This window comes from Perna viridis, chromosome 4, assembly GCF_037379345.1.
Source record: "Perna viridis isolate PV_CMFRI_1.1 ecotype Kerala chromosome 4, ASM3737934v1, whole genome shotgun sequence".
In the NCBI taxonomy this organism is placed as follows: domain Eukaryota; kingdom Metazoa; phylum Mollusca; class Bivalvia; order Mytilida; family Mytilidae; genus Perna; species Perna viridis.
Window position 1 is genome coordinate 52,939,699 of NC_142448.1, and position 12,464 is coordinate 52,952,162.

The 12,464-nt window shown below is 33.0% G+C and overlaps 1 protein-coding gene across 2 annotated transcripts in view; it reads left to right on the forward strand.

Moving 5' to 3' along the window:
• LOC148620527 (integrator complex assembly factor BRAT1-like) overlaps window positions 1–5,195 on the forward strand; it is a 29,545-nt gene extending 24,350 nt beyond the window's left edge. Inside the window, exons 7-10 of one of the 2 annotated variants that reach the window (XM_088581443.1) lie at window positions 515–597; window positions 2,288–2,471; window positions 2,674–2,849; window positions 4,434–5,195. In XM_088581443.1, coding sequence (XP_088437569.1) covers window positions 515–597; window positions 2,288–2,471; window positions 2,674–2,849; window positions 4,434–5,177 — 1,187 coding nt within the window. In that variant the 3' untranslated portion in view covers window positions 5,178–5,195. The remainder of the gene's footprint in view (window positions 1–514; window positions 598–2,287; window positions 2,472–2,673; window positions 2,850–4,433) is intronic. The other variant, XM_088581444.1, reaches the window with a different exon arrangement.
• Window positions 5,196–12,464: the final 7,269 nt, after the last annotated feature.

Below are 12,464 nucleotides of genomic sequence, written 5' to 3' on the forward strand. Positions count from 1 at the left end.
GAAGTATTAGGCATGATCTACCTTAATACAATGCTTCTTATTTTTTTTTTTATAGGTCTTTATTGATTTAATTTATTTTTTGTCCCCCGCGACGTGTTGCAACGGGACATGGAAATGCCGGACGTCCTTCCGTCTGCGTTTCCGCACTTTTTTTGGTTATGCTTTTACCAAATAAATTTGGTATGTGGCCTTATTATGAAGAGTTACAGATTAGGTTTGACTTTGGTTACGGTTGAATGATTTTTACGGAAGTTATGGCCCTTGGACTTAGAAAATTTCAGTGAATTTACAGTTTTCCACACTATTTTTTGTAAAGCTTTCACCAAGTGATTTTAGATTTTGTGTGTAGTATTACTATGAGAAGTTACAGATTAAGTTCAACTTTCGGTTAGGGTTGATTGATTTTTATGGAAGTTATGGACCTTGGACTTTCAGTGAATTTAAAGTTTTCCTCAATTATTTTTTTTTCATGGGGGACATGGGAATGCTGTTCTTTTATTTGAACTTATTTCAGGTACAAGTAATTGGGAGTTGTATGTAAGCAGAATCATAGCTGTGTTGTCAACAATCTGTATGAAGTCTAATGTAGATATTGTTGTAAGTATGACCTATTAGTCCCCTACCTGCAATGATCACTGAAGGGGACTTAAGGTAAATTGCACTTGATCCTTTTGTCCATCATACTTGACTTTGTTGGTACAAATCCTCTTAAACAGCTTAACAGACTTTGTTCAAATATTGTGGGATTGTAAGGCACCATATGTAGTTGATCATCATGTTATGCTGCCATGTCTATTTGACAAATTTTACATGAGTTATAGGCCTTTTTTGAATTTGGAACACTTTGTAGAGGCTTCACCATATTATGCTACCATGTTGATTCAGCAATTTGACAGTAATAATGGGACTTTGTTGAATCATGCTACACTATAGGAACACCTAGTAAATGCAACTCCTCTTGACACTGTTGCTCCAATTTCAAATTTTGTGGTATTGTTAGCCACTATATTTAGTTGATATGCTGCCATGTCAAAAAGACAAATTTTACTAGAGTTATGTGACTTTGTTGAATTTGTACATGTTTAACTATATTAACACTTCATAGATGCAACTCCTCGAAAAACCCTCATTGGATTTGTTCAAATTTTGCTTCATTGTTAGTCACACCATATGTAGTTAATCATTTTGCAATGCCATTTTGATTTGACTAGTTTTACTGGTGTTCTGGGACTTTGTTGAATTTGAATGGAACACTTTGTAGAGGCAACTCCTTGGAAACTGCTCAATAGAAATTGTTCATATTTTGTAGGATTCTTGGTAACCATATGTAGTTGATCATAGTATGGCAATTTCATTTTGGCTAATTTTTACAGGAGTTATGAGACTTTGTTGAATTGGTACATTTAAACTATAGGAACACTTTGTGGATGAAACTCCTCGGACACCTCTGCCCCACAGATTTTTATTCAAATATTAGGATTGTTAGATACCATATGTAGTTGATCATATGTGTCGCCATCCATTTGACAATTGACCAGGGTTATGGCATTCAGTTGAATCTGTACATGCTACACTACAAGAACACTTTGTGGATGCAACTCCTTGGACACCTCTGCTTTGATCTTGTTCAGATTTTTTCAGGTTTGTAAGTCCCTTAAATGTACTAGATCATCATTTTTATTCAACAAATTTTACAGGGGTATGGGCCTTTTTTTAATTTGTACATGGTACACTATAGGAGTACTTGTGTACTGAGATCCTCCTTCAATTTTGTTCAAATTTTGTTAGATTGTTAGTCACTATCAATAGTTGATCATATTGCATGGCCACATTGATTTTATAAATTTTACAGGAATAATTGGACTTTTGTGGTACCAACTTTTGGTTTTCAGCAGCATTGGGCATATGGCTTCTACTAGCAATCTTGTTTACATGGATAAGTGGCAAATGTTTTGTCCTTTTTAAGCTCCTCAGCAATTTACAGTAGTATTCAATAACTAGAAAAAAGGTAATCTTTGTATAATTTGCCCACTTCTACTGGGATGAATGTTAAATTGGAAAGTATTATCATTTGCCCACTTCTGCTCTGATAAATGTTAGTGGTAACTTTGTATCATTTGCCCATTCCTTTCTGGTGAATAGAAGTGGTATCTTTTCTCTTTTTTTTTCATGACAGCAGAACTCTTGACTCAGGTTCAGGTCCTTTCTTTGGACTATGACACTGAATATAAAGGTGAAAAATGAACAGTTGTATGGCTCTCTTTAGGTTCTTATTCTTTTGTTCCAGACCTACTCTAAATGTTTGGATTGTGCTGCAGCCATACTTCCGTATGCTTTGAACTCTTCCCATTCTGAACCTATCCATTTGGACACATTTGTGTACAGCATACAACGACACCTCTGTGATATATCTTGGGATGGAAGGGAAGCAACTCTTTCCTTCTTGAAATTTGTATTCTGCTGTTACAAAGGTGAGTATGTAATATACACATGTGGAGAAAAGCACAGAAGTTAGACTTTCCTACTAAAAATGATAGGGGGAGTAATTGGTATTTTGATAATGCAGTTGAGATAATTCATTATGTAAGTTTCTCAACAGTCTTACTATTTTCCCCATATGCATTAACATAAACACACATTAAGTTGTGATAAGTTTATATTGATTTATTTAAGCTGATGGTGTTGTTATGAAGTGGATCTGTGATCACAGATTGAATGTGGCAGTGTGGCTTGGACTGTCAGATAGTGAGAGTTATGTCAGGTCTACAGCCATCTCTTGTCTGGGTAATATTCTACAGTGTCAAATACTTAGAGACCATTTAATGACAGAACTGGACACCCTGAGCTTGGTAAATATATTTTATAAAGGGATTTTTAATATAATTTGCACAAAAATTTGCAGTCTTATAATGTTATGGCACTGCCATTGTCTTTGGAAACTTTATTTCCGTGCTGGCCACATCTGAAAAAATCAACTTTTTAGGTTTTTGATCCTTTTGTCGCCGGTCCATTACTGGAACTTCCCTACTATTTCTGAACACTACTCAAAAATATAGTCCAAATGTAATTCCTTTTATATCATTCAATACCTCTTTTATAACCAGTAAATATTTTTCTTGCATTTATTCAGCCTAAAAATATTGTATTTTTTTTTGCAAATAAAATTCAGATCTAGTCTTCATATCAACTGAAGGTTTGAGGAACTTCTTTTTGGCCATGAAAGATATTTAGTAATTTTGCATTTAGGGAATTTAATTCTTGCAGTAAAGTGTCAAGAAGTTTAAAATGTGTTAAGAATGTTCCATTTAACACATTTATCAGTCAAATTCTTCATCCTATCATTAATATTTTACCACTAATAAACAGGAAGTGAAGAGTAGTGATTTTAACGAAGTAAAATTGGTGGGAAAATTCAAATGGATAAAAGTGTCTAGTTATTGAAAATCTTCTGTTCATCAAGGAAATTATTTTCTTCAGCTGAAGTTTGTTTTCTTTGAGTGTAATTACAGTGTAGGATAAATACTCTGTTAATATAGTTTTTGAATGTAAATTCATATTAACTTTTGGACAGGTTTAAAAATTTGGGGAAAAAGGTGAAGTGGAACAAAATTTGTAAAATGTGTGTGAGGTTTGATCAGTAGTATGAATTGACATTTGGTTTATAAATATTAGGAAAAAAACAGTTAGTGATAATATGTAAAATGCAAATGCATGATCACAGTTTTATTTTACATCTTGAAATCTTTGAAATTTTGTTTATGCTACAATTTCACAAGAATCAACACCCTCCAGTGCTAACAACACTTTGATTATATTTTTGGTCTGATTTTCAATTGAATTTAAAATTTTGTGCAATGTAGTGTTGGAATCATTTGTTGTGTTCATAATAAATTGTAAGTCCTTATGCTTAAGTGTGTCAAAAACTAATATTGTGTCTGCATGTGCCCCAACTGTTCAGGGTTTGACCACTGGGATAGTGTCATGCTGCGCAATACAAAGTTTTTATTTATAATATGGGGACTTGGGGGTACCCATCTGTTATCAATTACTCTACGTCACTGAATTGAATTTATTGTAACAGTCTTTATTTAGAATTTGATATTTCTGATTTTGATTTGTAGTTATTTAACATTTTCATTCCTTTACATGTGGGTACCTATTTCTTATTTTTGTCTCATTTTACACAACTGAATGGAATTTAATGAACTTTGGCAGAATATTCATTACATTTTACCATTGTGCTCCCTCATAGAAGGTGCTTGTTATCAAATAAGGGAGTTTGGAGTTATCAATTTAGTGAGCATTGCATACATTTTTCTAGTTTTCTCTCTGTTTTCTTTCTGTCATATTTTTTTAATTAGAATAGTGTTATCAATTAGTGAGTAGTGGCTTGAAGCTGTCTTGTATTTAAATGTATACATGTTTATTTTTAGGATATTGTTATATCCCAAATTGAAAATCTTGGCAAGACAGACACTGAAGCTTTTGTCAGAAGATCTGTAGTAGATTGTTTTACACTACTATGGGGAGATAACTCTGTACTGGAGGAACAACATAAACAATCTGTATTACAATTGATGTCATGTGACATGGTGAAGGATTTTGATTGGGAAGTGAAGTTGAAGGTTGTTCAGTTCTGGAAACATGTCATTCAGTATGACTTAAGACTTTTCATAGAAGTGAAACCATTTCCAAGTTATTCAGTACATGATTTTCAAACAACAAATCAAGAAACATTGGTTCACAAATTATTCTGGTTTTCTAAATCAGGTTGTTTAGAAGCCTTATTTGTTCTTACAGATGATTTTGATAACAGTGTTGTTGAAAAGACATTAGAATTGATCAGGGAAATTAAAGAATTTTTTGTAAACCATAATTTAATAGATTTTATTCAAGATTCTTTAGAAAATGATCATATTATGGGTTGCTGTAACATTACAAAAAAACCTAAACTAGATCACGAACTTTTTGAAAGCATAAGAAATGGGGAAATAACAGTGTTGATTGATTTATTAACAAAATTGATGTCTTTTAATGTAGAAAACAAATTGTCACAAGTTTCAGAAAGATGTGATGAACATGACCCTATTTCACTATTAGATGATATTTTATCATATGTCGGATCACATGACACATTAAACAACGAAGATAAAACCAATGTTATTGATTGTTATTAAAAGAAAACTAAATTTTAACTTAACTTGATTGTTTTGTTCTATAAAAGGCTACATTAAAAATCATGCCAAAGAAGCATTAACCTGGGAATGAGAAATGTTATGGGATACTTACAGTCAGGAACTATTTCAGTTGCTACAAAAATATTTTTCGTATGTACAAACTTGCTCTACATGATGTCATCTAAACGTTTTTATCACAGTTTTATTTGCAACTACCAGTACTTACATTTTGACAGAAGATTTATAAAATTATGCCATATTGTTGGATTTGATTTCAGACCAAAAGGACAACAGCTTCCTGTTTGAAATGAAATGATTTACCAAAGTCTTCATTGTGTTACAGTTTTAGGATGTCTCCTTGTTAGAGTTCATGCCCTTGTAAGGCAAAAAATTAGGGGTTTTTTTTGTTGTTTTTAGCCAATATCATAAAAAAATTAAATAAATACTACAAAAAAAACCTTTAAAAATAGTGGCAAAAAATACTGAAGCATCAGCAGTGGGATGATTCAAATACATCAAAATCCCCCAAAATGGCCTAAACGTGAACACATGAAACAGAGACAATGTGAATACACAATGTAGCAAACCAAATAATAAATATAACACATAAAAACTGTTGATAAGGTAAACAAGACGTACAAAAAAACTGTTGATAAAGTAAACAAGATGTTGCACAAAAAATGGAAGCACTAGCAAAATGAACTCCCTCAAAAAACACATCAGTTGATGATTAAATGATCCTTATGATTAGACCTACTAAAGGCTTCATTGGGTTATCAGATGACTCCTTGTTAAAGAAAGGCAAAAGCAAAAAATGAAGCAGGTGACGATTCCGGCTCCTGAGGGGCCTCTTGTGTTATCTGTCAAACTTGTCTGATGTCCAACGTGAAAAAGACCCAATAAAATACTAGCATATAAGATAAAATTGGACTTAAGTTGATCAAGAGATATTGGGCTTAATCCTCAGAACAGTGGTGACTATAGTTACCAGACATTTTTAAATCAAATGATTTTTAATGATGATAATTATATTTTTCTGAATCAATTAACCATACCATCATATGTTCTAAAATATAATGAAAACAGTTAACTTTTTAATTTAGCCTTATAGATTAAATGTAATGGAAAGCATGACCATGCAGTTGCCACTGAGGATCCAACTCAGACTACTCCGTGATGGCTAGTGACAAACCTATTTGGTTTAAGAATGAATCCTGTAGCCAATGAGCTATATTTAAATTGACCTCTAACTACAACACAGGTTGGCAGTCCTCTGTCAGTAATTTATTAATTTAATTTTCCTGGGTTGTGTTCCATCCAATGTGAAAGATGGATATCAAACGACTTGCATTCTCCTGTATTTTTGTTTTACAATTTTCATTTGACAATCTGAGCTGGAGAACAATCCTGAAAACTTAAAATGCTGCTGTCCTTTATGGAGGGTTCACTAAGTTGAAGGCCAAGTGAGCTATTGCCATCGCTTGGTGTCCTTCATCGTTGTCCATTGTTATTAAACTCTTCAATGAAATTACCGGATCGATTAGAACCAAACTGTGTATAAATGTTCCTTGTGGCATTTAATGTGGGGGTTTTTGATCCATTGAAAAATGTAGCTGCTGTTACTAAATATAAAATATAGGGGTCCGACAGAAGTTTTTTTTTCATATACTTCAAAAACCCATTAGATTAAGCCTATTCTAACATGAAGTTATTATAAGGGTTACCATGATGATATCTACTTGTGTTCAAATTTTCATGATTATTTGTTGCGCCATGTTTCGAGTTTTTCCTCATTTTTTTATTGATATTACTTTAAAAAAAATGATCCTCAGAATGGACAGAATGTAATAAAAATTGATATTATTGTTCCTTAGGGGATGACCATTAGATTCTTATTGGCGGGGGCTTGACAAATTTTATCAATATATGTGGCTTGGGTTCTATATCAAAGCACGTGTTCATTTTTATGTTTATCATTAGACGTTATTTCACCAGTCAAAGTCAGAATATATATATTTTCTAACAATTTGCAGGCGAAGTCAGACTATTTATTTTCTGGTATGATGAGGCCAGATTATTTATTTCCTAAATAAACCGAGACAGATTATTTTTCAAAATCTGCCAGCCCCTTTTAGACACTATCAATAGTCCAGGAATTAAATTATGTAGAAACACACACCCAACAAATGATGCTTTTTGGTATATATTTGCTGTATTGCCCGTTCTGAAATCAGTTTAATTTGCTGTATTGCCCTTTCTGAAATCAGTTCTGACTTCATACACATACAAAAAAGATCATACACAAACCAGCACAAGAACAACTCTTGCAAATTTCCAGTTTCATGCACAATCGATATAACTTTTATCTTTTTATCTCAAAAGTTCACCAACCTAATGACTAAGACTGGTTCTGTTTATGTAACTGCATGTTTCTGGTGGCTGAGTATTTAACATTTGTCAACTGCATTGAATCTTATCATTTTCAATTGATCGCTGGTCGACGGATTGATAACCGGTGACCGATCTGATCACAGTTTTGATATGTAAAATGACGAATGATCTAATAAAAATAAAACTAATGTAAAATAAAAGTATCAATTGATGTTTAAATCTGCCACATTATGTTTATATGTATGAAATAGACAAATAAAACAATGGAATCTGTAAAAATATATCGGCCGCTCTGTGGTCACGTGACGCGATCACTGGTTTAATGGATCGGTCTGACGGATCGATGATTAATCAGAAACGCAATTTTTTAGGGTATCACCCTTCCCCCCTTCAAGTCCAAAGTACACTCTATGTTTTGGGTGAATGAAGTCTCAAGTACAAATTTTACTTTTTGGTAAAGTCCAAATTCCATGAAATTTGAAGTACAAAACACGGCTGTTTCGAAATGCTAAGTTTATGGATTTGTGTGCCTAAGTCTAAAGTACACTTTAAAAATGACTAAAATAACAAGTCCAAAAAGGGGGTAATACCCTCATTTTTATTCTGCACGGACCTGTTCGGGTACTGTAATGGATAATGGCGGCATTGCTAGTGTTTTATATTACACAAAACACATCATTTTGTTTCCTTATGAATGTTGCTTGTACATTTGTATGGCAAGCCAAAGTGGACAAAAATGAGTGTTTTCTAATATTAAAAAATTATGTTTTAATATAACGAATTCATTTTTTAATATGACAAATTTGATTTTTAATATTACAAAACCCTATTTTAATATTAAAAAATCATTGTTTATATAAAAAATTCAAATTAAATTCTTATATTAAAATAAGGATTATTTTATATTAGAAATTGATTTCCTAATATTAAAAATGGATTTGTTGTATTCAATTACATTTTTTAAATATAGGAATAAGGGTATATTCCTACAAGGTGGAAACTTGGACTTATTGTACCCTTATACAAAGGGAATTTTAAACCAAATTGTGAGCCGAATTAAAAAAAGCCAATCCAGGGACAAAGACCAGACATAGAAAACAGACACACACAACAAAGAACATAAAGTAACTAAAATCATACATACAAAGTAACAAAAGTAAACGAGCAACTCAGACTCCACTAAATACTGGGAGAATGGACCAGGCCGAGTTGCTCATAAAAAGTCAAGTCCGGGGTAGACAAACGAGGAAAGGAAAACTATGACCCGTTGAATAAATCAGTTTTCATGGTGCAGATGGATACACCAAAACGATCCACGAGTTCATGATGACGACCATAAAACTTCTGTAGTGATGACTTCAATCTTGTAGCAACATAACCCTGTGCCAAAAGCCTATATATTTGTTAGAGTTCTAGCGCGATACAAAAAGTCTGCGTAGTTTCGCCAAATCCCAATTTTGAGGAGCTAATTCGGACTAGTAACGGTTACACTCATTTTGGAATCGATATCAACTCGAAATTGAAATCAATTTAAAGAACTACGTCCGCCTGCAGAAAAGGACGGAATTCCTTTTTTGCATTGAACTGGCTTTCGTCTGAATCAACAAACCCATCTGTTTTACCGACTGTTCTTTATGGTTATGAAATGTTGACATACTTGAAATCGACAGACTGGTTGACATTGCATAAATTCCAACATTTTATAGTACTAGTGAAGTACATTTTGGGTCTGAAAACGTTAACTGGATCAGACTCTTGTCAAGGTATATTGGGACTGTACCTTATTGATGATTATATCGATAAGAAGAAACTTCTTTCTGCATTTACTGTGTGAAATTAACGAGTGCTACCTGTCGAAGAAGATATTTATGATAAAACTTTTCTCGTTTATGATAGACAACAGGCATAAACATTATGGATTCATTCCAAATATTGTTGATATTCTTGGTAAATATGGTCTACTTGGATACCTATTAGACTACATCCTGGATAGTGACTTTCCTTCTAAACCTGTATGGAAATTGGTAGTTAATAGTGCATCTGATGAGAAGCGAACATCTAACTGGAACAATCGTATGAACAGTGATAGTGATTTTTCGAGATTTCGAAACCTTCACCATTCGTATTAAATTAGCCCTTTTCTGGAAGAATTCAAGAACGTTTACGGAAATTAAGAGATTGTATTTTATTACAAAACTTTGGGCAGAAATTCATCCAGAAGTATACGTACTTACTGTAACATACCGTTCCCAGATATTTATATCCACGCATTCTTGAATTGTTCGTCGACTTGGCTTCTACAAGATGTACGTGTCTGGTGGGATATTGTAATTGACAATTATCCTCTGCAGTTGTTCATAGAACTTGACAGTTCTGATGATGAGACAAAATATCAAATTTTGGTAGAAAGGGTACCAAATACCATCCTGGATAGTGACGAGTTGATAAGCTTTACCAAACTGTGCACATTGTTCATTGTACTCTCTAATATTCTAGAGCGATAAGATGATCCGTTTTGCTGTAAGAGGTTTATGTATTTTTTATTTTGTTCAGTAGTTCAGAATAGTTTTGTTTTTGGTATATGTAATATTATCACACTATTTGTTTTTTTACGAATGGTTCATGGACGCCGTCCAAGAGAAACAAAATAAAGTTGACAAAATCTCACGTAAAGATGATATTAGTTGGTGTGAGTGTACGAAATGTGATTCTATGCTACTTTTTGAAGAATGTCAATGCTGCCATTAGTTCTCCCTACACGAAGAACAACTGGAATTTTTTCTCAAAACTTGTATATACAATGTCAAAGAAGTTTTTTGCATACTTTTTCCATACAAGGAGTGAAATATAAGTCCCTGACTAGTAAGACTGTCTTCGGGCATAAAACGGGATCTATAATATATGTTAAAAACATGGACTTTCATATTGGCCCTTTTATAGGCTTGAGGTCTGTCATATTGGTCCAGACCGTCGTATTGGTCCCAAGGCATCTCCGAGGGCCAATACGGCTGTCGAGGCCATTATCACTGACGGAAACCTTTAACAGGGCCAATATATATGAAATTACTAATTTATTGACAATTTTATTAAACAACTCAACTAGATGATTTGTAGAACAGTTATTTTCGTGTTTTACCAAGAACATGCATGTTCAATTGCATTAATCAGTCTTAAATATCCTTTTCGTATAAAGCAGAAGATTTTTTTGTGTTTCTGCAGCTATTATTCTGGTAATCAAAGTTCATGAAATCCAATTCTAACCGGAAGTTATGATGCCGTATTGGCCCTGTTTTGATGCATATTGGCCCCGTATAGATGCCCGATTTGAATTCGTATCAGTTGGACAGTTTTTGACATATTTTAACGTATTTTGGGTAGTTGGTTAATAATGTGAAAAATTAATGGTTCTCCGATATGTAGAAGAATTATTATTATATTTCACTTCTTTGCCTTACATTAAAAATAAAATCGAGCATGCAAATGATTCAGCAACATAAATAAGTAAAACAGGAGCGGACCCAGGTTCCGGTTGGGGCGTAAATACATGGCATCATTTAGGCGAAGCGCAGCAGGAATTTCGAGGTTGTTGGAGGAAGGGCGTAGAATTAGTGAAAAATCAAGGTTTCATGCAAAGAATATTTCCGATCTTAAAGCGTTCTCCGGGTCCGCCCTCCTTTTAATACGGACCCGTTTAACAAAATGTAGTGAGATGTGATATTTCGATCCCTACTAAGTATGTATTTAACAAAGGGGCGCGTTTATGTGTTGTACTTGTACACCTACTTTAGAACGACATTTTGAATGATATGTATATATAAATAAATTAATTAAATAAAACACAAGAAAATTATGTCCAAATCTTCTTCACTAACTTTCACGACCCTCTTAGTTCCTTTTTTTAATCTCTTTTTAGTTTTGTGCATATCAACATAATTATTTTCCAAAATAGACCCATTTACAAAAATTACCCTACTCTTACGAGTCTAGCACGGAATGCTTTATAAAAAAGTAATTTTTAGATTTATGACTGTAGTTAAAAGAATAAAAATAAAGTTTATGTTTAATGAAGAAATTAGTAAAATAAGTATACATGTATAAAGTTACATTTATATTTATAACTATAGTTAAACAAAATAAATAAAATGATAATAATAATAGTAAAAATAATTACAATAATAAAAATAAATTATTGAATAATTTATTACGCTAATAAGAATTAGTTTTGAACCATGAAATATGAAAAAAAGCAGAAAAGGAAAAACGGGTGACATTGGTAATATAGGTAATATTCTAGCGGTATACCCATGAAGTACTCCTACAACGTAAGAGGATGGCACCAAGTCAGAAAATATCTTGCCAGACAACCTCTTGTGTTCCTGGACTAACCCATGAAGTAGGTCGTCAGACAATGCATATAAGAAATCGGGACAAGAAACACAGAAGGAAATTCGGGGAGGAGGGGGGTAATAATTTACGTTGCCGTATGACACGAGTGACAGGTAAAAAATATACACAGGAAATAAGGGCAATAAACACAGGTAAAGGGGGTAATAATTACCTTTGACGTATGACACACGGCATACGACCGAAGTGTGGGAAAGAATTAAAAATTTGGTACAGAAAGTATTCTAAATAATTTTATTATCAATAAAAAGTATTGCAGTTTTGTCATAGTCGTGCCAAATGTAAAAATCAAATGACTTCCATATCAAATAAATTACATTTTTAAATTCCGTCAGTCTGAATTCATTATTACATTGAAGAATAATTAGAAACAACAAATATTTCGTATAAATTTTGCACATAGTGGGCTAAATTATATTCACATTGTAACTTACCCATTTCGCGAAACAAAAAACACCGTGCCTTTGTACGGATTGAAATTAACCAAAAAGA